The sequence below is a fragment of the Hoplias malabaricus genome, chromosome 16 (genome assembly GCF_029633855.1).
Source record: "Hoplias malabaricus isolate fHopMal1 chromosome 16, fHopMal1.hap1, whole genome shotgun sequence".
In the NCBI taxonomy this organism is placed as follows: Eukaryota; Metazoa; Chordata; class Actinopteri; order Characiformes; family Erythrinidae; genus Hoplias; species Hoplias malabaricus.
The window spans coordinates 4,242,558-4,269,394 of NC_089815.1; the positions used below are offsets into that span (position 1 = coordinate 4,242,558).

General features: G+C 41.1%; 3 protein-coding genes across 4 annotated transcripts; 2 read left to right on the forward strand and 1 right to left on the reverse strand.

Annotated features, from left to right (window-relative positions):
- The first annotated feature begins 591 nt into the window (after positions 1-591).
- On the forward strand, positions 592-9,374 carry orc2 (origin recognition complex, subunit 2). 2 transcript variants are annotated; one of them, XM_066648100.1, is made up of 17 exons: positions 592-821; positions 918-1,033; positions 1,314-1,463; positions 1,762-1,848; positions 2,785-2,877; positions 2,970-3,001; positions 3,146-3,203; positions 3,300-3,484; positions 3,915-4,013; positions 4,650-4,759; positions 5,311-5,443; positions 5,848-5,944; positions 6,325-6,471; positions 6,600-6,771; positions 7,326-7,387; positions 8,367-8,485; positions 8,957-9,374. In XM_066648100.1, the coding sequence occupies exons 2-17, from the start codon at positions 937-939 to the stop codon at positions 9,038-9,040; spliced, it is 1,725 nt and encodes a 574-aa protein (XP_066504197.1). In that variant the 5' UTR covers positions 592-821; positions 918-936; the 3' UTR covers positions 9,041-9,374. The 2 variants fall into 2 exon arrangements, with proteins under 2 accessions (XP_066504197.1, XP_066504196.1); XM_066648099.1 differs by having other exon boundaries at positions 592-825; positions 8,957-9,370.
- Positions 9,375-10,202: 828 nt separating this feature from the next.
- Positions 10,203-13,743, reverse strand: cfap410 (cilia and flagella associated protein 410). The gene is made up of 7 exons (XM_066648101.1): positions 13,573-13,743; positions 12,665-12,683; positions 12,517-12,563; positions 12,099-12,328; positions 11,358-11,505; positions 11,078-11,174; positions 10,203-10,820 (listed from the first exon to the last, which is right to left on the reverse strand). The coding sequence occupies exons 1-7, from the start codon at positions 13,647-13,649 to the stop codon at positions 10,677-10,679; spliced, it is 762 nt and encodes a 253-aa protein (XP_066504198.1). The 5' UTR covers positions 13,650-13,743; the 3' UTR covers positions 10,203-10,676.
- Positions 13,744-14,932: 1,189 nt separating this feature from the next.
- Positions 14,933-26,418, forward strand: pfklb (phosphofructokinase, liver b). The gene is made up of 22 exons (XM_066648098.1): positions 14,933-15,195; positions 16,044-16,117; positions 16,395-16,472; positions 18,404-18,593; positions 19,271-19,436; positions 19,567-19,611; positions 21,036-21,144; positions 21,342-21,437; positions 21,547-21,639; positions 21,751-21,876; positions 21,991-22,055; positions 22,134-22,197; positions 22,431-22,577; positions 22,695-22,765; positions 22,864-22,951; positions 23,327-23,479; positions 23,712-23,876; positions 24,077-24,138; positions 24,333-24,444; positions 24,636-24,735; positions 25,090-25,195; positions 25,299-26,418. The coding sequence occupies exons 1-22, from the start codon at positions 15,114-15,116 to the stop codon at positions 25,444-25,446; spliced, it is 2,340 nt and encodes a 779-aa protein (XP_066504195.1). The 5' UTR covers positions 14,933-15,113; the 3' UTR covers positions 25,447-26,418.
- The last annotated feature ends 419 nt before the right edge of the window (positions 26,419-26,837 follow it).

Sequence of the window (26,837 nt, forward strand, 5' to 3'; positions counted from 1 at the left end):
TAGGGGAAGGCGGGACTAGTTTGTGAATGAAACGCCTCTTGAAATTCTATGTAAGCTCTCGAAAAAACAAAATCCCAAACGAAATTCTAAGTCTAAAAAAGAGGACATGTCCGGGTAAAAGAGGACGTCTGGTCACTCTACCTAATTGCTTGAGTTCAAACATTCATTCAACCTTCAAAATCAAACCTTTGTCTTGTTTACAGGAAAAAACAAGCTTTAAAGTTAATTACCATCAAGGGAACAAAGGTAACAAGCCTGTTGGTCCTATAAAAGCCTCTTAAGTTTAATGTGTTGTATTGTTAAATTGGAATGGACCCCTGCATTCCCCTGAGGCCAGTGTCTTGAGCTCTCTGTCTGACAGGGTTCCAGAGGGACTTTAGAGAACTGGAGAAAATCCACCTGTATTTAGAAAATAAATAAATATTTAAATAATATTTAAATGTGCAACGGATTAAATAAATATCTGTGAACACGAAACACACATTTCAGTTCCTAATGATCATTTCCGCTGCGAAAAACAGACAGCATTCTTTTAGCTCACTACATAGGGAGCAAGTAGTTGACTTGAGACGTAACCCCGAGGTACTTTGATGACGTAAAGCCGCGTCCTATCACGTGGTCTGAATAATTTTCTGGTGGCGCGGAATCAGACTCGAGCGACTGAAGTGTCACAGACTTTAAACAAGCTTTAAAATGTGGAACTGTTTGATATAAAGGTTTGTTTTCCGAGAAGGTGCTGTGGCCTGATATGTGTAGGTGAAGGAGACTGTGGAGAACCGGTCTGAAACCCGCTGTTTTTGGCTGAAACTACGGCTTGTGTTGTGGGTGAGCTCGGCCATAAAGCTGGCTGCAACTTACTGCTCTGTTATGGGGGTCGTGTGTTGTGAGTGATCGCTGATAAACTCCATGTGTTCCAGGTGGTTGTTGGGTCTTGAGATGAGTCCTCAGAGACGCGACGCGGATACAGGGGTCCTGGAAGTCAGATTTGTCGGAGATGAAGATGTTCTGGATCACATTGTTGAGAAACATGAAGGTGTTGTGATTCATGAACTTCACAGAGCAGTCTCTCTCTGTACCACAACTGTCCAAAGTTTAGACAACCCTTTAATTAGTGAATTCAGCCTTTTTATAGTGGCATTTTAAAATTGTTACACTAGATACTTTGCGATACACAGTGATATTTGGGAAACTGGACTCCTCAAGACTATTACAGGACACTTGATATTTTTATTGTTGAAAATGGTAGTTTGTCATAGCTTCTTTAATGACTGATCCATCTTTAACAGTCATCTATTTCCCACATGATGTTTCAGGGCCCAGAGCATCAAAAGTTGCTGTCCAAACTCTAGTGAACCTGAAAAAATCCAGAAAGCAAGTTACTGCTGAAGCAGAGGAGGAGGAGGACGACGATGGAGTATTTAATGAACAGAACTATGTGCAATCACTTGGAGCTGGAGCTGAAGGTGAGATGATGTAACTCGCACATTTAAATGAACTGCCAACATTAAGCAGCACACTTCAGGAAGTTTTGGGTTTAATAACTTTAGCCAGTAGTCAACATTATTTAATCAAAGGAGGCTGGAGGTTTTGCTATTAGATCACCCACACTTTAGGCTTAAGTTATGCAAGACTTCTCTGTCAGGTTGTCTTGGTCCCTAGAGGCCAATAGCTGGAAATCTGTAAGTCTGCTTTGAGAAAATGCTAGTTATAAAAGTGCTCATAGAGCAAGTTTAATTTTGTTTTGTAAATCTTGTCATGAAGTTGGAGAAGGGAATGGATTGGCCACAGCAGGAGTTTCACTGTTCACTTTCCAGACCATCAAACAAAAACACAAAATGGCTCAGATGGGTGAGTAAGGTTATTACTTGTTCACATTTACACAATATAAATCTCTATACAGGGGGTCCTTGACGACGTTGATCCTTTTCTACGTCGCGTCGTAAACTAATTTTCGGTGTAAGTCGGAACATACGTACATACTGTACGTAAATAACTTACTGTAAGCACTTATCCTATCCTAACACCTACCCTCCTCGGTCCCAAGCCGCGTAACCGTGTATTCTTCCGCTGCGCCGCACACACCAAACACGAAGTTCACATTACGACGTTTTTGATGCAAAACCACTTAAGTCGAAACAATTACCGCTTTATACGGTAAATGGGAGATGTGTCGTAACCACGAAACATCGCAACTCGGGACTGACGTAACCCGAGGACCTCCTGTATACAATCCAGGTTACACATGCATCCCAATTGTGTCAAATATTCTCCACTAGAAAAGGCCACTACAGAAAAAGTTTGGGAACCACTGCTTTAAGGTTTATGCTACACATGATACTTAATATTTGAGGGCTTGGCAGGTTAATACACAAAATATTAGTGTATGTTTCATGCTACAAATAAGTGATAAAGCAATTCTATGGCCGTATATATCACAGCAAGCTGCTATTGTCAACATATGTTATATTCTGTTTAGTTTTGCACAAAACGAGGATGGGAATTAGAATATTGCTTTCATGTTTTGTTGCACACTGTTCACATTTTAACTTTAACAGCTCTTCTAACCCATCTCATTGGTTTCTCTCTCTCTTTCTCTCATCGCCTCTTTCAAACACATCACATGGTTTCAAATCAGATGGGGGATAAAGGTTGTGTAGCAACAGATGTGGCGCAATTCTGATACGTTATATATACAGCTTTTCCCATTATTAATTAATGTGTATTTTTGTTTTTAATCCATTATAATGTACTCCATTCTTTTGTTTTCTTTTTCACACTCTCTAGCATCTGAGTGGGCTCGCACCCCAGGGAAAGGTGTAACGTTTAGCACCTCTGCCAGTCCTGAGGAGGCGCTCAGTCCAACTCGAGCAACCCAGAGTCGGTCATCATCTCATTTGATGTTGTTTATGATATTTTCTTTCTTTATTTACTTGTATAATTATAATCCTTCTGTGTATTTTTCCCCAAAGAAATGGCCACTCAGAGCAAAACACCTCAGAAGGTAATGCCACTAAATTCTTAGTGAGAAACAACCCCACTTATCTTATCGTACCAATAATATACATATTATTGTTCATTTAACCATGTTAAAGTGTTTGCTTTTATATATTGTGTTTTATTTATTTATTTCCTAAATTTTCCCCAGGGAAAGAAAGTGCAGTTTGTCTCCACTACCCCTCACAGACTGAGAAAGAGAATATCAGGTCTGCTTAAGTGACTTTGTAACCAGTGTTGTATGAAGATGATATTTAATTATATTTACATATTTAATGGCGAATTTTGTGTTTTTGTTTGTTCAGCTCCCAACCTGAAGTCGGACAGTGACAGTGATTTCTCCCCCTCCAACTCAGAAGAGGAGGAGGAGGAAGATGAGGAAGACAAGGGAGAGAAAGTTGAGGCTAAGCCAAAAACACCCAGCAAGATGTCTGCAGCTGCTTCGGCTCTCTACAAAACACCAGCAAAGAAGAGCAAGAAAGCACCTGAGGTGGGGCTCTTACAGTCTGTGGTGCAGCCATTTTGTTGCTTTTGTCTTCCCCAAAGAAGACACATGCTGTGTGGCTTCATCACCAGCACAAGTTACATTTAGATTTAGTGGTTGGAGAATCTGCCAATCTTTGCAAAAGACTAGGGTTTATTTCCATACTTGGGGAAACATACCATGGTACACCGAAAAAAATGAGTCCTTTGGTGAGACACTTAACACTGTATTCACCTACATCTGTAACATGTTTGTAATTGTAACTGGTCATAAATATAAATGTAAATTTAAAAAATGTTCCCACAAGCTTTGTTTGCCCATTTAATAAGAAATCAAAAATTCTACAAAGTCTTTTGTCTCTTCACAGACAAATTTTTGCAGTGCATTATTTTCCCAGTAATTTTTAAGAGTCTTGGTTTTTTTTGTTTTTTTTCAGCCGAACCTGGTAGAAGAATACTTTGAAGCTCATAGCAGCTCCAAGGTTCTGACTTCTGACCGGACCCTCCAAAAACTCCAGACTCCCAAATTGGATCGGGTCAGTGCTTTTCCAGTCTCTGTTTTTAAACACAGCTGAGGGTATTCAAATAAGCAAGGTTTCTTGGTGGGTGGCACAGTGGCGCAGCAGGTAATGTCGGGTTTCCTCCGGGTGACTGTCTGTGAGGAGTGTGGTGTGTTCACCCTGTGTCTGCGTGGGTTTCCTCCCACAGTCCAAAAACACACGTTGGTAGGTGGATTGGCGACTCAAAGTGTCTGTAGGTGTGAGTGAATGTGTGAGTGTGTGTTGCTGTCCCCCCCACCCCCCATCCAGGGTGTATTCTCGCTTTGTGCCCAATGATTCCAGGTAGGCTCTGGACCCACCGCGACCCTGAACTGGATAAGCGCTTACAGATAATGAATGAATGAAGATTTCTTGGTTATCTAGATTACTTAAATCAAAGATCAAACTTGTTATTGGAGGACATTTTAAAGAGAATTTATACTGGACAACACGAATGTACTGAGAAATCGTGCTTTGTGAAACATGTCAGATTTTTTTAGCTACATGATATTTTTATTGAATACTACGGGCTTAAATCATCCAGCTAATTAAAAAACGTTTTCTCAAGTAGCCCTCTGGTAGATACTGATATTTATGGCATGTCTGTGTGTAACTTTCCATTTTGTGTTGTAGGAGACTCTGCTCAGGTTGCTGGATGGAAAGCCCTCCTGTTATTTGGATGAGATCACACAGCTCAATAAAAAACATGAGAGCAATTTCAGCAAGTGGATGCTTCAGTTACAGTTGAGTTGCATGCATGCATTTTTACAGTTGTATTAATGTTATAAGCGATCATAACTAGTAGAGCACTTACATTTTTTTAAGGTTTAATGGTCTTATAATGAATATTTAAAATGGCACAACTGACCTTGCTCTGTCTGCCTCAGGGTGGTAGTTGTAGTATTGGTGGTGGTGGTGGGTGGGTGATATTTGCCACTCTTCCCTTATCAGAAGCACAGTGTTAGCCAATGCAGACATATCTGTTGGCTGGCATAACCGATCTAGACAGTTCTCCTCCAAGTGTGTTGAGATGTTGTACAGTGACTGAATTGTTAGCATCACTTTGAAAAGAAGTAGGAGTTTGTATCATACGTCTCTGAGAAACCATGTTCTCCTCGCTCTCCCTGATTGCTCGGCATTATGTTTGATTTTGGAAGTTGAAGCTTACAGCTGGAGCCAGAAGAGACTGAATAAGACAAAGAACACAAAACACATCAAAAACAACATGTCCGCCTTTGTTGTTGCATTTCCGTTGTTTAATTTTTACAATGCACTTATTTTTCTAAATGTTCAGGTTGGGCTTCAACATACTGCTCTATGGCCTGGGCTCTAAGAAGTTTTTACTGGAGAAGTTCCGCACCACCATGTTGTCTGACTCTGTCCATCTGGTGGTCAATGGCTTTTTTCCAAGCATTACTCTCAAATCGGTTCGTCTCATCATTATTTACACATTTTAAAGACGTAAAACTGGGGATGCATAATCTCTGTAATATTAGGAGTTAAACTAAAGGAACTTTCATATTTCTAATTCATATTTAAAATGTTAATAAATATACAATATTAAAACATTTTTAATATGAATTAGAAATATGAAAGTTCCTTTAGTTTAACTGCTAGCGCAAAAAAAGACAAAAAAACAGTTTTACTGTTTGTCATCATGGTTCTCCATGACTTCCTTTGTAGTCTTATAACTTATGTATAATTTATAAGAATCGTTTGCTAATTGAAATTCTATCAGTATTTGAAATGCTGTTTTTTTCTGATTAAAGGATGTATCCCAGACCAGTTTAAAACTCCAATAGTGACCACTCATGGCTTTCCTCTTTGACAGATTTTAAATGCAATCACTGGTGAAATGCTGGAGCATGATGGGACTTTTCGTACTCCGATGGACCAAATAGACTTTATCGTGAAAACCCTGGAACAAGGTACACTTAAGACGTTTATCAGCTGGACAGATGTCAGTGGACACATGCTTGTCCAATTTTTATCTGCCATGAATTTTAATAATAAGGGCTTTGCTGCTCTTTTGCAAGGGAATAATACTAGATTATGGAACATATCTGTGATGATTTGATGGCATACAACCATGAAAACATAAGTAAAGTAAGGGACAGATGCTGGATGGTTACGTCTGGATTACACACTGCTCCAACTCATGCCCAAGGTATTGGACTGTGGTTCCACTGCTCCACAGTTCAGACCTGGGGTGCTCTTGCACATTCTAGTCATTAGGTACGGTACACTTGGGCTTGGTTACAGTATGTTGTTACTTCTCACTGAATAAATAGTTTATTGTCTTTATTAGACCCAGACAACCACATTTATCTGATTATCCACAACATCGATGGCCCCATGTTGCGTGGTGAGAAGAACCAACAGGCTCTGGGGCAGCTGGCTGCCATTCCCAACTTGCACCTTCTCGCTTCAATAGATCACATCAACGGCCCTCTTGGTTAGTTTTCAGTTGAACACTTTTACTATTCTAGAGGATCTAAGCTTTCGTATTGACCTCTGTGTATAAATCATTACTGTCCAGAAGCTGTATTTGAGAATTGGCTTTTTGCTTTTCACTTTGTTTAGTGTGGGACCATGCAAAAATGAGCTTGTTTAACTGGCTGTGGTATGAGACCACGTCGTTCCTGCCGTACACAGAAGAGACGTCGTATGAGAACTCTCTGCTGGTGCAGCAGACCGGTGCCCTGGCTCTCAGCTCACTCACACACGTCCTGAGGAGTCTCACACCGAACGCCAGGTGCGCTAAAGCACACATTGAAATTTGCTTTGTCTGTATTAATGAATAAATGTTGATGTTTGCTAAAGAAACCATTCAGTTCTCTAAACTCCACCTAACTCTTTCCATCAGTTAACGTGTTGTACACTAAGCCTTAGGCGTAAAATCATGTTCTCACCCACGCTAGAGTCTCTGTTATCTCAGTATACATAACAGAACCATTTCTGTTTAAGGTCGGTGTCTTGTCACCTCCAGGTTGTCACATGTCAGTGTCATCTAGAGAAATGTCTTAAGGTCGTATTTTACATGGTATTTGTGATGCTATTTACATTTGTGACATTTAGAAGATGCTTTTAAAAAAACAACTCACAAATGTACTTTGTCAGAGTGTACATCCTCGCCAGTAAAAATGAAATACCACTATTTGAAACAGAACACCATTATATTCTTTAACAATACTGGGTTAGTCTTATGTGGTATGACTTTAGTGCAGTGTTTTGTCTGCCATGTTTTTGTATTTCAAAGTGTTGACTAGGAACAATGGTGGCCTCATTGTTCTTGTGTTCTTTTCACAGAGGGATCTTCAGACTGCTGGCTGAGTTTCAGCTGGAGAACAAAGACAACCCTTCTTACACAGGTAAGACTCGGCTACCAAACCAATTCATTCATTCATTATCTGTAAGCGCTTATCAAATTCAGGGTCACGGTGGGTCTGTAGCCTACCAGGAAGTGCAAGGCAGGAATACACGCCAGTCCTTCACAGGGCAACACAAACGCACACATTCACTCACACCTACGGACACATTTTGAGTCGCTAATCCACCTACACACGTGTTTTTTTTTGTACTGTGGGAGGAAACCTACGCAGACACAGGGAGAAAACACCAAACTCCTCACACAGTCACTCGGAGGAAACCCACACAGACACAAGGAGAACACACCACACTCGTCAGACAGTCACCAGGAGGAAGCCCACACAGACACAAGGAGAACACACCACACTCCTCACAGACAGTCACTCGGAGGAAACCCACACAGACACAAGGAGAACACACCACACTCGTCAGTCACCCGGAGGAAACCCACACAGACACAAGGAGAACACACCACACTCGTCAGACAGTCACCAGGAGGAAACCCACGCAGACACAGGGAGAACACACCACACTCCTCACAGACAGTCACCCGGAGGAAACCCACGCAGACACAGGGAGAACACACCACACTCCTCACAGACAGTCACCCGGAGGAAACCCACGCAGACACAGGGAGAACACACCACACTCGTCACAGACAGTCACAGAGCTGTGTGACTGAGACACTACCTGCTGCTCCACAGTGCCGCCTCAAACAAATTCAATACTCTTTAATTACTACCACATTTCAATACCTACTTTAGTTGGCAGATATATGAATGATTATATCTCAATATTTAAATCTGTACTATTTCCTAATTCCACTATCGGTACACAGGTTAAAACCAGCATGTCCTTCATGTGCTCCTATTGTTGAAATTTTAAGCTCATGTTTAGGATTATTCATTTTATCTGTTTGGTTCTGTTATGAATTATAGCGTTGTTAGCTGTTCAAACATCTGTCTTGTGATTTGTGTCAAGGTCTGTCTTTCCAAGACTTTTACCAGCGCTGTCGTGAGGCCTTCCTGGTGAACAGTGACATCACACTGAGGACTCAGCTTACAGAGTTTAGAGATCACAAGCTCATCCGCACTAAGAAGGTGAATCACAAAAACTGTTTGCAAAATTTAGATTACCGCCCACATTTCAAAGGGTACTTCATTGGGTACACTACTCTTTTGATCAAGTGGACATTTTATTATTTTTCTGAGTGTTATTACAATTTTAATAACATGATACACCAAAAAAATAAAAAATAAAAATACACAGGTGTAAGAAAGCTTGGGGTTGCAGAACTTTCAAAACATCTATTTGGGGTCATTTACCCAAAAAGCTTGTGTGCCTCTGCACTGCTCTCATCAATTATCTGGATCAGACCACTCAACCCAGCAGTGAATTTGGCCTAGATTTGTAATTGTAAACCTATAAAATGCTTCTATATGGTAGGTGTTTCTGATAAAGTGACCAGTGAGTGTAGATGTACGAGTTCCTAATAAACCGAGAGTACATAATAAAGAAGTAGTAAAGGCAGTTGTTCTGGACACTGATGTATTTCTGACTCTTTTCTGCAGGGGGCTGATGGAGTGGAGTATCTTCTGATCCCTGTGGATGCAGGAACTCTCGCAGATTTCCTAGAGAAGGAAGATGTTGAGTGAGGAGAATGGAGAAGAACAATCAAACCCTGTTTCACTAGATCCCTCTCTTTCATCACTGTTGACTGAATCTATTCTGAATATTCCAGATGGGGAGTAATCTGACATAGACTGCCCTACTTCGTACTGTCCAATTTGGTCAGAAAGAGCTCCAGGAGGGCGATTCAATGGACTGTGACTTCAGATAACTTCTATTGTCCAGAATCATCTGATAGGAATGTTGTGTGATTTTTCTAGTACTGGATGTAGATGTTTGCAGCACTTGTACTGTTGTCTTAGTAATGTACATTCTTTTGTATACAGTGATCTTTATGTACTGTCATGTACAGACGTGTAATAAATAAGGTGCATTGCAATTTATTTGCATACAGAAAATAATAATCAATGAGCACAATCACGTTAACATTTTCACAGGACGCAGATCATAATGCAAACTTGTTAATGCTTAAGCAAAAAAAAGACAATACTGTTCAAAGATTTGGAATCTTTTTTTGGAATCCTACAGCTTTCTTAGTCATTATGGAATTGGTTTTGAATTCATCTGTAAATGCTTCCTCCTGATCAGGGTTTGCGGTATGTCCAGAGTTTAGAAGGCATGAACACACCCTGGACAGGGGATTTTGGCAAACAGACACCTCACTTTGTAGTAGCATTGTGTTAAAATCATTTTTATGTACACATCTGGTTTTATAGATGTGTCTATAAAACAGTGGCACAGCAGGTAGTTGTCGCAGTCACACAGCTCCAGGGGCCTGGAGGTTGTGGATTCGATTGCCGCTCCGGGTGACTGTCTGTGAGGAGTGTGGTGTGTTCTCCCTGTGTCTGCGTGGGTTTCCTCCGGGTGACTGTCTGTGAGGAGTGTGGTGTGTTCTCCCTGCATCTGCTTGGGTTTCCTCCAGGTGCTCCGGCTTCCTCCTCCAGTCCAAAAACACACATTGGTAGGTGGATTGGCGACTCAAAAGTGTCCGTAGGTGTTAGTGAATGTGTGTCTGTGTTGCCCTGTGAAGGACTGGCGCCCCCTCCAGGGTGTATTCCCGCCTTGCGCCCAATGATTCCAGGTAGGCTCTGGACCCACTGCGACCCTGAACTGGATAAGGGTTACAGATAATGAATGAATTACAAATGTTTGAACAGTAGTGGCCTTCTCCCCATTATTTCAGTCTTTGCTGAAGGCAGCAGGATAGTATGTGGTAGGAGAAAAACAATTTACAGAGTTAATTGTTCTCTTTTTATACATAAGTTATATATTAGTAATCATTTTAGAGTGAGAAAGTCAAGTTAATATACAGATTATGCCTGTACAAAAGCAGGGATTATTATTGTCTTTCAGTTTTGGTGCACTTGGCGGGTCCGTCTCTGAACATTTATGGCTGGGTTCAGTTGCTTAGTGACTGGTAATAGCCAATATTTTCAAACTTCTCAGAAAGAATGCTCATCTGGGACCAGTTTACGCTTCTTGCGTTGCACTGTCTAGCCTGACATTGAATGGTAAGGCTTTGGGCTCGTTGTCCTTGGGCTGTGATGTTTGATAAGCTTAGACTATTATTTGTAAACATATTTTTACCTGGATTTCTGTAGCCCTAGTTATTAACTGCTGGTTGATCTGTGTACATTTCGTTAATCAGTACATTTGGTAGCTTTAGTGCTGGGTGATGAGCTCTTTCTCCCTATCTTTCTGCCGACTCCGTGCTCTGAGCTTGTTCTCTGTGGCACTCTGAACAATTTTCAGCTCCTCCACATCCAGATCCTTCAGCAGTAACAGCACAGCTTCCAGAGTGTGGCTCTACACAGAGAAAGACAGATTAGATCATTAGAAATATGCAACAGTATACTGAACATTACGGACTCTACTTAAGGTGCTCTGAAGCGCTGACCCACGCAACACATACATCTTTAATGACCACTTAGTGAGTCAGCAGATGATAATGTAAATCTTGGCAATAAAACTGACCTCATATTTGAAGCTAGGAAACTATAATGCTTACTTTTATAGAAAAAGCTACACATTGTAAAACATGAGCCAGTAAAATGTGAACTGACCTTTTTCTTAGGGCTAGCCCCTGGATCTCGTGGGGAAGAAAATGATGGGAATTTGTCTCTGGGTAGGGGCTTCATCCCCAGCTGTGCACGGATTTTACTGAGGAGCAATACACACACATTACTGAGATGCTCAAAGACAAAACTGTGGCAGAATCAAGCCTATCTGAGATAAATTAGCAGCGCAACAGGGTCTGAGACTTGTGTGTGAGAATTTGTGTCTATGACAAAGCAACTGATTATTACACAAGAATAGACACTGAATAGCAGTTTAAAAACTTACTTGGTTTCTTCCATACTGTAATTAAGGGGATCATTCTCAGAGTCTGCCTCCGTAAGGCCATTGCTAGAACCCGCTGAAGCAGGACCTGGAGGGGTGATCAGTTCCTCCCCTTCTTCCATAGCAAGGGCAAGTTCTTCTTCTGTCACAACTGAACAAATAGGACAGATATCACTAAAGAAAATGTTATGTAGTACTGGATCATTCATTCATTATCTGTAAGCGCTTATCCAGTTCAGGGTCGCGGTGGGTCCAGAGCCTACCTGGAATCATTGGGCGCAAGGCAGGAACACACCCTGGAGGGGGCGCCAGTCCTTCACAGGGCAACACACACACACACATTCACACCTACGGACACTTCTGAGTCGCCAATCCACCTACCAACGTGTGTTTTTGGACTGTGGGAGGAAACCGGAGCACCCAGAGGAAACCCACGCATGCACAGGGAGAACACACCAAATCCTCACAGACAATCACCCGGAGGAAACCCACACAGACACAGGGAGAACACACCACACTCCTCACAGACATTCACCCGGAGCAGGAATCTAACCCAAAACCTCCAGGTCCCTGGAGCTGTGTGACTGCAACACTACCCGCTGCACCACCGTGCCGCCCTAGTACTGGATCAATTATGTGCAAACATCAATAAAGCAAACATGAAATAATCTAGGACAGATATGAGCATGATTTCACTGTCTCTACATGTGTGAAAGTGTATTTTATCTCTGGGGTCTTACCCACCCTGATTGTCCAGCTTATGAAGACTAGGGAGGTTTTTCAGCACGGTCAGGCGGTATTTAACAGGGTCAGGCTCGCAACATGGATTCTCTGCAAGCCACAGGACCTTGAGGCAGGCCAGGTTTTTAAGGTGACTCAGCTCAGAGAGCTCCTTGATGTCATTTCGCCTCAAGTAGAGCTCTGCCAGGTTCTGACAGTTAGAGATGTGTTCCAGAGATGATACTTTATTGGCACTATGAAAGAGATTTGGGTACAAAGAGGGAGCTTTTATTATTTTCATGTTTTAAATGACACCACATTTAATCATAATTTCAAGTGGCTTAAAATGTATGAAAGGTACAGCTCTAAAAAATCTATGAATCATAACTTTACACACAGCTTCCCTCTACTATTATCATGAGCATCAGGAAATCAAACTTACCTTAAGGTTAAAACTTCAATATTTGGTATCTCTAAGAATATTGAGATCTGAGGATAGAAATAAATACAAAGTGACATGAAAATAAGGAAAAAAGGTCTGAATGTTAAAATATAGACAACACAAGTCAAACTGGGAGGAAAATACTCACGTCTGTCAAGTTGCAACCCCTACAAAATGAAAATAAGTAGCTTGAGTTGGTTACCAGGCTTAGTGTTTGTGTTTAGTAACTAATCAAGTTACAATGGCATATGACAACTGCGCTGATAATCATTCATAAAATTTGGCAACTAAATGAATTAGCCTATATACAACAAATCCTATAAGCACTCATTAGTCAAAATATTCAAATAACCTCATGGTTTACACACACACTCATTCACATTTTTATCAGATCCACTGACCATACAGGTGCACATTGTAGTGGTGGTGTGTTAGCATGTGTTGGGCTGGTTTGAGGGGATCAGACACAGCAGTGCTGCTGGAATTTTTAACTCTGATAATAGTCCACCAACCAAAAGCATCCAGCCATCAGTATCTTGTGGGCAGTGTCCAGTGAACACTGCTGAAGGACTAAATACCAGTGCAACACTACAAACACCACCACCACCAGGTCTGTGTCACTGCAGTGCTGACAATGATCCACCACCCAAAACATAGTGCCCTGTGGTGGTGCTTTAGGGTCAAGATCATTGTAGAACAGGGTGACAACTGTTAACATTGGACGCGGTTCAACAGATGGACAACAGTCTGTAGTTGTAGAACTACACAATGGACATATACGGTGTTTGGAGCTGTCAAAACAGACAACTATTTTTTTATCATCTCATCCAACCCTTTTGAATTGAGATGCAATTAAACACAATGACAAAATAATGTCACCCTGCCAACTCCTTTATTTAACCAATAGCATTGTATAGACATTCGATACCGCCACAAAATCGAACCGCCTCCCTATAAATCATATCGTATCGGAAAGTTTCAGACCGTTACTACGGTAACTAAGACATGCGTGTTTGCTAAGACGTTAGCGAGCCCTTAAACACGAACAAAACGTACCAGCAATTCAGTTTCTTTACACTTTCCAGGTCCGAAGCCTTGGCCCGAGCGAGGACAAGTTTCCGAGTTAATTTCATTGTGAGGCTGCCCTTTATATTCCTACTTTTTTGGCTGAAAAACCATCCAAAAACGGTGCATCAGCTGCACTTCCATCACATTAAATACGCTAGCTTGCCTGACCAGCAGCGAGTGCGCATGCGCAAGTATGCACTTCCAGGCAAACGCTAGAGTGCGACATTGTTCACAGTTGTGTTCTTCAGAACAGAAACATACATGTCCAAATATTTATGTACATCCTCAACGCTTGGTGAATTTACGTCAATTTGTACCCACTGTAGACAAAGACATTCATGTGTTCACAGACTATTATTATCACAAACTTAATTTCTCTTCACCTCAGAAATCAACAATATAGTTTTTTGTACTAAATCTGTGTCAGTTTAATGGGTGATAGCCTTCTACGAAGAAGTGTTCAGTTCCCTGTCTGAGTCAGGAGGTTCCTTTCTGGAAGTCTCTGTGAAAAAGTGTTATAAAAGTGTCGCGGTGGGTCCAGAGCCTACCTGGAATCATTGGGTGCAAGGCGGGAATACACCCTGGACAATACACCCTACACCACAGGGCAACACACACACACACACACACACATTTACACCTACGGACACTTTTGAGTCGCCAATCCACCAACCAACGTGTGTTTGTGGACTGTGGGAGGAAACCGGAGCACCCGGAGGAAACCCACACAGTCACAGAGATGACACACCACACTCCTCACAGACAGTCACCCGGAGGAAACCCACACAGACACAGGGAGAACACAACACACTCCTCACAGACAGTCACCTGGAGGAAACCCACGCGGACACAGGGAGAACACACCACACTCCTCACAGACAGTCACCTGGAGGAAACCCACGCAGACACAGGGAGAACACACCAACTACTCACAGACAAGCACCCGGAGGAAACCCACACAGACACGGGGAGAACACACCACACTCCTCACAGACAGTCACCCGGAGCGGGAATCGAACCCACAACCTCCAGGTCCCTGGAGCGGCGAAACACTACCTTTTGCATAAAGAAAATCTCTAAAATCCTGCAGTGAAAACAACTGCTGCAGTGTTGACTATTCTGAACCGTCAGTCTAATGAACCAACCTTCACTGATGATTTACTAATGTCAGGTTTTGAATCGTCGTACTAATATATGGAAATGTTGTTACTTATTTCCCCGAAATGGTGACCTGTTTGACCAGAAAATAACGACTTTGTAATTATGATTAACTACAGGAATTATGCCAAATGCCTAAAGGAGTTAAAAGAATCGATTCCCTAATGAATCAAAAATGCCTGCGCAAACAAGAGGCGGAGCAGAGGCGAATCGCCTCATTTCTCTGCTCAGCTCTTTCTTTTCTGCGTATTGATCACAGAGGACCGGAGGGAGCGGGACAGAGCTTCATAGACAAACTGAAATCCGCACGGTTTTCTACTGAATACTCTTCATCTCACGAACAACAGATTAAAGAGTAAAGCTGCACAAAAATGTTGGTGGATTTTGAGAAGCTGCGGATGGCAGGCGCTGGGAAAGCCATCGCTGTCCTCACCAGCGGTGGAGATGCACAGGGTAAATGTTAACAAATCTGCTTCTGCACTCGAGCTAATCATTTGTTTTCTTTATCCACTTGCTGCTGCTTGGACAAGTTTCATTCAGCGGAAACCAGCTGCTGTTTTTAATCTATAGTTAGCTTTTTTGCTTTGTGTTGTTCTTTTAGTCAATAGTTTGCTTTATTTGTTTTTAGTTCTGTTAGTTTGGATCTATTTCAGCGTAATCGTGCAAATATTTACTTAGATTGAAAGTTCTGCCCACAGATTTTGAGCTTGTCTCTTGTTGACCCTATTCCACATTAGAAATTTCAGTTCCACCTTAAATGCTACAGCAGGGACAATGTGGGGCCTCAGGCGCCCCATTGTACCTGCTGCAACATTTAAGGTGGAACGGCACATTTGAATAAGAACACATCTCCACCCTTGTGTTTTGCTATTTCAGCTGCGAGGAAGACAATTTTATTATACGATGACATCTTTTTTAAAGTTAATTTTAAAATGGATTTGTTTGTGTGTTTTTATTTAATACAATTTAACATTCTAAAGGAATGAACTGTCTCACAATGCAGGGCCCTTACGTAACGACATGTCGTGTGCAGCAGTTCAGGGTCTTGTTCACTACACACACTCACACACACACACACACACACACACTCACACACACACACACACACACACACACACACACACACAAAAAAAATCACACACAAAATCAAGGGGTGGGTAATATGACCATATCAATATTTGGTACAATAAAAGTTTTTTTAAATATATTGCACATTTAATCAGTGATAAAGTGCATGTTTCATTATAAATGTTTGTTTATCAAACCCTGTTAAAACCTACATGCATGTGTACAATATACAGGAATGAATGCAGCTGTTCGTGCAGTAACGCGCATGGGAATTTTCGTTGGTGCCAAGGTCTATCTGATCTATGAGGTAATACATTTTATTGTAGAAATTATTAGGAATATTAAATGTTTTATTAACTCCCAACTTGCATAGACACAGCTTTAACATTTTGCGCAGCTGTAAACACCACAAATACTACGTGCTAATTTAATAACATAAATAGTTGCTTTCAGATGGTTAGGTAATTTGAGGTTTAATACCCAGCTCATTTAGAGTTGCTTGTACTTTGTAAATTAGTGTATGGTACATTCATGGATGTGTAAGGCTATTTAAGAGGTTTAACTGTCTATGGGTTTCCTTCAAGGGCTATCAAGGGCTCGTGGATGGAGGAGACAACATCAAACTTGCCAACTGGCAAAGTGTGACCAACATCATCCAGCTGGTAGGTGCCACAACTTCCCTTGTAGTTTCTTTCTGGCTAACACTTTTCTTTAGGTAGAATTCCATGATATCTGCAAGACTACGGATGCTTGTTGGAATACGCCTATATAGATTTATGTAGGTTTATGTAAGTTCTCATAAAAGGCTTATTTATGTGTTATGTAGCCTCATAAACAATGACCTTAAATAAAAAGGTTATTTTGTGGTCTATGAAATTTGCCCAAATGAGAATTTCTCAACCAGCTACAGACCATCGCCCTACATATCCACTGAACTGTGAAGATGCCACATCTGGAGGACACTAACCTCATATTTACTGCAAATACAAGCATAACCAATGCATTTCAGAGATGCATCTTGACCTGCTGAAGGTTTTGAATAATGACCATGAGAGGGTGGGAGTGAGATTAAGCGAGAGAGTGCTGACTGAAGGGATTAAATCTGTGAGATTATAGCATTGATCCTCTACACACTCCGGTTCCTCTTTTCTTCCATAGCAGCAAACACACCACTCTGGTCATGTGATCAAACACTGTTGGACACTTGCATGTTCTTAGTCACGTCTCTGCTAAGGGTATGAGGCCTTTTAACTGCTTGTATATTGTTAGCCTCATACACAGAAGAGGGATAATCGGTTTGGGTGCTTGTGCTGAATTATTTTAAATTGGATTTAGCTGTAATTCCTGTTGCTGATATTTTAGTCTTAAAAGAGGCTGGTAGAAATGAGTACACACAATGTATTTGTAGAATACTTTGGGGTCCTTTGTGAGAGTAACTTACATTTTAACCGCACAATTATGGTTGGGCTGAAGAGTAGTGTGCTATCTGGTGTGATGTAAATACCCAACATCTAGATTACAGCCTTCCCAGAAGATTAGAAGATGTTAGGGCAGCAAAGAGAGGGAAACTGTCTATTAGCGGAATACTAAGTAGTATTTTTTTTACCTTAAAATTATAGCTTCAAAATGATTGTGACCCACTGTAACAGGGAGAATATATCCTCTGCTTAGTCCCACAGAAAATGCATTTGTAATGTAATTTTTGGAGGACGATAGGGAACCACCACACCCCAACCCCCAGCTTGGTGTCAGATCCGTGCTGTAAATGTGAATTACAGTCTACAACTATAGGGGGGAGGGCGGCACGGTGGCGCAGCAGGTAGCGTCACACAGCTCCAGGGGCCTGGAGGTTGTGGGTTCGATTCCCGCTCCGGGTGACTGCCTGTGAGGAGTTGGTGTGTTCTCTCCGTGTCCGCATGGGTTTCCTCCGGGTGCTCTGGTTTCCTCCCACAGTCCAAAAACACACATTGGTAGGTAGATTGGTGACTCAAAAGTGTCCGTAGGTCTGAGTGAATGTGTGTGTGTGTGTGTGTGTGTGTGTCTGTGTTGCCCTGTGAAGGACTGGCGCCCCCTCCAGGGTGTATTCCCACCTTGCACCCAATGATTCCAGGTAGGCTCTGGACCCACCATGACCCTGAACTGGATAAGCGCTTACAGATAATGAATGAATGAATGAACTGTAGGGGGAGCCCAGGAGCACAAATACAGAAATGTACCTTTTAAAACATACCTTATCGAAACTGTTCCTTTTAGATTAGATTGATCGGCTCAATGTGTGTTTGCTTTTGGTCTTAGGAAATTAGTTTGTTTCCTAAAAACATTAAAAAAATTTTTAACTTAAATTACAATATTTTTGTATGTTTCAGACATAAATTAATAATACAATGTATATGTAAATACACAACTTCAACAACTCTTTGCACAGTAGTGTAATAAATAAAATGTAAATGCAATACCCAGATATTAATTTATGCATGAATGTTTGCATTCTTTATTGAATATTTTTTTAATAAATTCTAACATTCAACGTTATGTCTAGTTCTGGATCTGCGTTTTCAAACGTCTGTTTAATTTATTTATTTTTTTCTCTCAGGGTGGCACGGTGATTGGCAGTGCCCGCTGCAAGGCTTTCACCACACGAGAGGGCCGTCTGGCAGCTGCTTTCCACCTGGTCCAGCGGGGCATCACTAACCTGTGTGTGTGTGGAGGAGATGGCAGCCTCACAGGAGCCAACATCTTCCGTAATGAATGGAGTGACTTGTTGGCTCAGCTCGTGCAGGAAGGTGAGGCTCCAAGAAACCCTCCAACACTAAAGAAGTAGGATTTTTCTAAAGCTTTGATGGTGTATTGGGTAACATCACTGCCTGCAAGCACACCACATTATACCCCTGGGTTAATACCATAGTGCTATGATTATACTGAAAGTTGCTTACTCATATACAAAAGACATGTGAAGATTTTTTTTTCAAAAGACCTGAGAGAGGAAAGGAAAAGCTGTATCTCTGAATTGTCTGGCTTTTAATTAACATTCCTGTCTTTCATTGTGGGGTGGTAGATTTCCGCTCCACTTACTTGAATGAATCAGCATCAATAGCTGCCTTGTTTGCTTAGGCCTTCATGGCACCAAGATTCAAACCTGCAGCCAAATGTCACATATTCACTAATGCCCTGCTCTTCACTGGAAATCACATGGAATCTGTTAATTTGGGTTCAAATTCTGTATTACATTTGTATGCATCACCAGTTAGGAGACTGTCTAGACATACAAATTAGGTCAGGTTAATGCACGCTACTGCACTCAGTCAATTAAAAGGATTTGAATTGATTCAGAGTATCTGTCTAAACCAATATACCTTCTTTAGGAATCAGAATTTATTTAATATTTTATAATATCAATCCTACTCTTCCTTAATCTATCCTTAGCCTTCCTGACTTCCTGGCAATTATGTTTGTTTTTAAGGGAGAATCACTGACACCTTGGCTCAGCAATACACTCATCTGAACATTGTGGGTCTTGTGGGTTCCATCGATAATGATTTCTGTGGAACAGACATGACCATAGGAGCAGACTCTGCCCTACATCGTATCATGGAGGTCATTGATGCCATCAGCACCACTGCACAGAGGTGAGAGGTCATGGACACATAGAATAAAAATGACCCAAGGCAAAGTCAGTTAAGGCCTTGTATTATACTAAGTAATGCATCTCAGTCATTAGTGCATATTGCCACAAAACGGTGTGTTTACTTTTTTCAGTCACCAGAGAACATTTGTGCTGGAGGTGATGGGACGGCATTGTGGGTAAGCACATTTTTATTATTATTTTTTTGTGCATTGTACTGGAAGGAAGTTATTTGTGGATGCACTAATATGAGGACTTAGGCGAGACACAAATATGCAATATTTACATAGAATATAGCTGTGGATATACAAACAATACACATAACATAAGAATGAACTACATCATTATAATTATATCATATCCAACCCTGGGCAGCATGGTGGCGCAGCACGTAGTGTCGCCGTCACACAGCTCCAGGGACCTGGAGATTGTGGGTTCAAGTCTGTGACTGAGGAGTGTGGTGTGTTCTCCCTGTGTCTGCGTGGGTTTCCTCCAGGTGTCTGTCTGTGAGGAGTGTGGTGTGTTCTCTCTGTGTCTGTGTGGGTTTCCTCCGGGTGACTGTCTGTGAGGAGTGTGGTGTGTTCTCCCTGTGTCTGCGTGGGTTTCCTCCGGGTGCTCCGGTTTCCTCCCACAGTCTAAAAACACACGTTGGTAGGTGGATTGGTGACTCAAAAGTGTCCGTAGGTGTGAGTGAATGCGGGTGAGTGTGTGTCGCCCTTTGAAGGACTGGGTGTGTTTCTGCCTTGCGTCCAAAGATTCTGGGTTGGCTCTGGACCCAACGCGACCGAGAACTGGATTGGGGTCTTTGTTCATCCATTTTTATTAAAATTGTCATTTATCACTGATATCATTGTGACCCTTGTCCAGACAGGAACTGCATTATTTGGTTTTGTAAAGCAATTTGATTTCAGTTGAAGGACAAATGTGAAGGGGAATACGTCAATACTTGGTTTCTCCAAAGCATCATGGCATAAATGTGATTTAAAATAATAATAATAATAATAGTAATAACAATTATAATAGTTAGACCACAACCTTGAAATGGATTAAGCAGCAAAGAAGAACATGATGATGATGATAATAATCAAGTCTGAAAAGAAGAAAATCAATAAAATATATAAATAAATAAAAGAACTAAGCCATTATCACATATGGACTCTGGAATCAGAGAATGGGGTCTGGCTATTTGTACTTTCACACGTGTAGTGCAGAGCTGGAGATTTTCAAATGCATTCCCATTACAGGAAGTATTATGCATGGGTTGTTGCCTCTGGAGTGCGTGCAGGAGGCACAGCATGAATTTACAAAATTCCTCAGAAGATTACCTGCTCGGTTCCAACAGGGGCTTAGTCAGACCTTACCCAGACTTTGTACTAGGGACTGGCAGGAGAAAGTACTGGTAATGTCCGGTACAAATGATTTGGACCTTCGCATTAATACATGCAGCTCCTTCTGGTAATGTCTGGAAAGGGTTTTGATTTCCATGAGTGTCTGAATGGAGCTTCAGTTAAGATGGTTTTACCACTGGGATGTTTTTAGGAAACGGGTTCTAGTCTGGTTGAAGTTGTTCTAGGACTTATTTTTCCCTTTGCTTCTTATGCAGGTACCTGGCTGTGGTTTCTGCTTTGGCGTCTGGTGCTGACTGGGTCTTTATTCCTGAAGCTCCCCCGGAGGAAGACTGGGAAGACCACATGTGTGCCCGTCTGGGAGAGGTGAGACTGGGAGGCCAGCCCTAGGCATAGCCACCTGGGACGCTGTGTAAAATTTGTTTCTTTGTGCCACTGAGATATTGAAAAAGCACAGTTACTACTGTTTTATAAATGATAAAAGCTGTTTATGCAAAATTAAACATCGGTATCCACAAGGGGCGCACTGTGAAGAAACTGTTTGTGCATGTGTTCTTCTACAGAGCCGAAGTAAAGGGTCTCGTCTCAATATTGTTATCATCGCAGAGGGAGCCATTGATAAGCACGGACAGCCAATCACTTCTAACTATGTGAAGGATGTAAGACAGCCTGAAAATTCAAGTGGAAAACTCCTTTATTATCAGATACAGCAAGTATGAGTAGGAATTTGGCTTTTGACTGTTGTTGTCTATTTTCTGGTCTGTTTAGCTGGTGGTGAATAGACTGGGTTATGACACCAGAGTTACTGTCCTCGGACATGTGCAGAGGGGAGGGACACCCTCTGCTTTTGACAGAGTGCTGGTGAGTAATGAGGAGTTCCGAAAAGTTAGAGGTCCAGCAGTTGTTGGATTGTTGGGTATAATCATTGTTAGGTATAAGCACTTTAAAGTCTCTGTTTCTGTGTGTCTACAGAGCAGTAAGCTGGGGGTAGAGGCAGTTGTTGCTCTGTTGGAGGCCACTCCTGAAACTTCTGCCTGTGTGATTGGACTGTCTGGCAACCAGGCCATGCGCCTCCCTCTAATGGAGTGTGTAAATATGGTGAGTCTCGCTCCTAATTCTGCTCTCTCTGTTCTCACAATCCCAACATTGTGCCCCTAAACTTATAAGTATTGTTAAAAAATATCACTCTGCTACGTGTGTGTGTGTGTATAGACAAAGGAGGTGCAGAAAGCCATGAACGAGAAGCGTTTTGATGAAGCCATTCAACTTCGTGGAAAGTGAGTTTCAGAAATATATGTTAATTGTTTTTGTAAGTGTCTTTTAAATGGCTCATGACAAACATTTTCCCACTGCAGGAGCTTTGAGAACAACTGGAACACCTACAAACTTCTGGCCCACCAGAAACCTGCTCAATCAAAGGTAAAGAAAAATGCTTTACAATACATTTAAGTTACTCTGCATTTCCCTTAATTCTGGGGAGTGGGAATTTGCGTTAATTTTCTTTGGTGTTTAATCTCTTTGGCAACTAATGTATAATAACTAGAATTGAGTTACAAGCTTTAGCTGAATGTACACTAACCTCCATTATCTTTTGTTGTTATTGTTGTTGTTGTTTTTCTTTGTTTATCTATTTTCTCTCTCCCTCTCTGAAGCGTGAGCACTCCATGGCCATTCTAAATGTGGGTGCTCCTGCAGCTGGGATGAATGCGGCTGTGAGGTCAGCAGTCAGAGTGGGTCTGGCTCAAGGTCTCACGGTCTACATGGTAAATGATGGCTTTGAAGGCCTGGCTAAAGGCATGGTGAGTTCTCAAGACAAGGTGCTTTTTAAGATTTGATCCTGGAAATGGAAAACACACCTTAACAACTCCAGACATTTGAATGTAGAGGGGTTTTTCCTCTTCTTCTTCTTCCCTCAGGTGACTGAGGTCCACTGGCATGATGTAGCAGGTTGGACAGGTCAGGGAGGGTCACTGCTTGGGACAAAACGGTGGGCTGACAATACTTTTATTTTCTACATTATTGCTTGCTTCTCTTTAGGTTTATAGCAGTTCAAATAACATTGTTTTTGACTGTTCTCAATTTTAGAACTCTTCCCAACTCCTGCATGGAAAAAATAGTGGATACTGTCCAAAAATTCAATATCCAATCCATCTTGGCAATTGGTGGATTTGAGGTACCAATGCAACAGTTTTGTGTGTGTCTGTGTTTACGGAAGGTTATACACATCTAATTACATCACAGATGGGTCAAGTTCATTCTCTTGTTTTCCTGTAATATCTGAATTAAGCATTTTCTGAATCAATGCCCAGTAATAAATCTAAAAGAATCAGTTTCATGGTGGAAAAGTTTCCTAAAATGTTTTTTAAAAAAATCAAGTGTCTGTAGGTGTGAGTGAATGTGTGTCACCCTGCGAAGGATTGGCGCCCCCTCCAGGGTGTGTTCCTGCCTTGCACCCAGTGATTCCGGGTAGGCTCCGGACTCACCGTGACCCTGAACTAGATGATGATGATGATGATGATGAAAATCTTTCATTCTCTAAACTCCACAGGCGTATGAGGGAGTTCTGCAGCTGGTGGAGGCTCGTGGACGTTATGATGAACTCTGTATTGTAATGTGTGTGATCCCTGCAACTATAAGCAACAATGTTCCAGGAACAGATTTCAGTCTGGGAGCAGATACTGCTGTTAATGCTGCTATGGAGGTAAGACTATAACCATATGAGTAATGATAAGCTTTGATTTACAGTATCTACTGTAAATGTACAGCTGTATTGTGAAGTAACTTTACAATACAGTAGGGTGTTGGATGTAAAAAGCCTGGATGTTTTTAGAGGTTAATAAGAGACTCTCGTTATTTGTTATATCTTTTCTTAGCCAACAATTCTAAACACAAAAGAGCACACAATAGAACTGTGTCTGTTGCCTGTTTCTCAGAGCTGTGACAAAATCAAGCAATCTGCGTCTGGCACCAAGAGACGTGTCTTCATCGTAGAGACCATGGGGGGATATTGTGGATACTTGGCAACCACCACAGGCATTGCTGTCGGGGCTGATGCAGCTTACATCTTTGAGGAGCAATTCAACATTCATGACTTGGAGGTAAGTGTTATTAGAAACTGCTTATATTCAAAGGTTCAAATCTATTATGTTAGCTAACTATCACACAAGCTTTGTGCTCCACGATTGGGAAAGAGGGCCATTTAACTCACCCAGGGAGAACATGGCCAATTGGGCTCTCAGTTAATCATGTTTTAGACTTTCATAATCACTGTGATCAGGTTTTTTTTCTTTTTATTTAGATGAACGTGGAGCATTTGACAGAGAAGATGAAGAATGACATTCAGCGAGGCCTAGTGCTGAGGTAAACTTTGAGGGGGTGGTACTTTTAAACATAGATTTATATCTGCCACATTATGTTGGTCATTTATTCTGACATGCTCATACACTTTGGGCCAGATATATTTGGGGACACTGTGTACAGGATGTTTCTGCAAAACGTTTGCTGTTGTTACGAGTGTTTTATTGCATTTTGTGTGCTTTATTGCATTTTGTTAGGAATGAGAAGTGCCACAAACACTACACAACAGACTTCATTCACAATCTATACTCAGCTGAGGGCAAAGGAATCTTTGACTGCAGGGTTAATGTACTGGGACACTTACAGCAGGTAAGGAATGGGTTAATATCCACCTGACACTTTGACCAGTGTCTATACAGCTTCATCACAGTGACCATAACCATAATCTGGACATTTTTTAAATTGTTTTTATCAGAAAGGCTGACTTTTATTGTCTTTCTTTATTGATCGATGGATGTGAAACTTTAACAATCTTTGACACAGTGATTTTATTTTTTTAGGGTGGGGTTCCTACCCCCTTTGACAGGAACTTTGGCACCAAAATGGGTGTGAAGGCTGTTCTGTGGATCACTGAGAAAATGAAAGAGACTCACAGACAAGGTAAAGAAAAACAAGCATATGTTCTTTGACAGATTTGGAGATGTTTTGTGGCATAAACCAAACAGTGCCAAAGTCAGACTCCACAGTTTGTTTACTTTTTTCTGCACATTCAAAATAGGTAATAGATTATTTTTAGGAAGAGATATTTAAGGGGCGAGTGTGTAATTCTGAGTACCTGGAATCACAAGCAGCTGTAAATGTAGACTTCAGAGAACTTTGGATTGATGTAAATGTTAAAAATATTTTAATAGTATTACATTAAAGTATTGTAAGTCAGTTTAGTCGAGGAGTGATGGCTGGGGAAGTGTTTGGAAATATGCTCAATCATGATGACCACTTGTTGCCCCATTTCAGGCCGTGTGTTTGCCAACGGTCCAGAGACGGCATGTGTTATTGGCATGAACAGGAAAGTGATGTCTTTTAGCCCAGTTACGGAGCTCAAGAACCACACTGACTTTGAGTGAGTGACACTGGTTTACTAAAGATAGCAATAATATAATCACACAATTTACATAATTGTTTACACAAATTGCATATCAACAAACTGTTTTATGTCTCTTCAGGCACAGAATGCCTAAGGAGCAGTGGTGGCTCAACCTCCGTGTCATGCTGAAAATGTTGGCCAAGTACCAGACCCATTTCGAGGAGTATGTGACTGGGGATATTGAGCATGTGACCCGCCGGACCCTCAGCATAGAGACTGGATTCTGAAGAGATGAAATCACACTCCGTCCAGACGGGGGCGCTAATGCTAACAAACCTGCCATCCTAATACTGACCATAGTTGACCCTAAAATACCTCTTTCTTACCTGCACAAATCCTGTGAATTCTATAGTTCTACAGGAAGGAGCTTTTTTTTAGTAGCATATTTAATGTGTCCAGTAACTTTTTGGGTCTAATGATTCATCTTCCCAGTGCTGCTATAAATCCTTTGTCAATAATTTTGAATCGAAAAACACTAGTTTTGCTAATCTAAGGGCACGAGAGATAAGATACTGTATTATGATTAGTGATTCGGTCCCTGTGTGCCTTTGTTTTACATTTAGTGTTGAAAGCCATGATAATAATTGTGCACTCAGTAGTCTAGTAGAGATGGAACCTTCAATACTGGAATCTAGTGTAATGTGCTGTGGTTTCTTTTGAACATAACTGTGACAGACATAACACATAACTTTTATGTATCCTGTAATTCAGATGCTGCAAATGTTTTTAAAGGTATCAGAGGTTTAGTGTTTTGTTAATGTGAAATTAATATTTGCCTAGATCTAACTTCTAAAGGGAATTTACAGTATTTTGAAGAGCAAGTTAAAGGTCTATTTCTAATATAAACCTCCTTATTTGTGTGCACTTGTAAGAGAAATCACTCTTGCATCACTCTTAGATATTTTTGACAATAAAATTAACATGAAGTTCTGATCCCGTTATTGGATAAATACATTTTCTAGTTCTAGTTTTAATAATCAGTCGAACCAAAATGTTGTGAGAGTATTGTATAAAACAACTTTGTGTTGTAATTTCACAATTCTGAAGCATCACTGTTTTATACATGTATTTGTCCTAGATTTGTATGTTGAACAGTTTTTCTGCTATAGGTGTGCTTCTATCAGTATTACTGTCTTATAGAGTTTTTGTTAATGAATGATTAAAAACAGATTGATGCTGCTGCTAATGATTGTGTTGTTCTTCTGTAAGAAAGCAATGAAGGAAAGCTAATACAATAAAATAAATATGAAAAGCCAGTCAAGAACATGACATGAAATAAGAAGATGGAAATTACAGTTGGTTTAGTATTTTCTATCTGATTATATGCACAGAGAAAGATGGACAATTCATTCTGAGAGAACTTCAGAAAAATAACCTTTTATTGTTTTAACCATGAAGCCATAGATATGTGCATGGGACCTGACAGGGTGGACACAAGGGTAAAACATCCCACCCAGTGAAAACAAAAACCCCACACACAAGCCCCTTGTAAAACTCCCATTCAAATGTAATCATGCAAAATTAAATATCCAAAGTTTAAAAATAAAAAAAAGAAGCCATACTTCATTCTATGTTGGGCGTTTCTAATGACTGTGACTCTATTTTGTTCAAAGTGGTT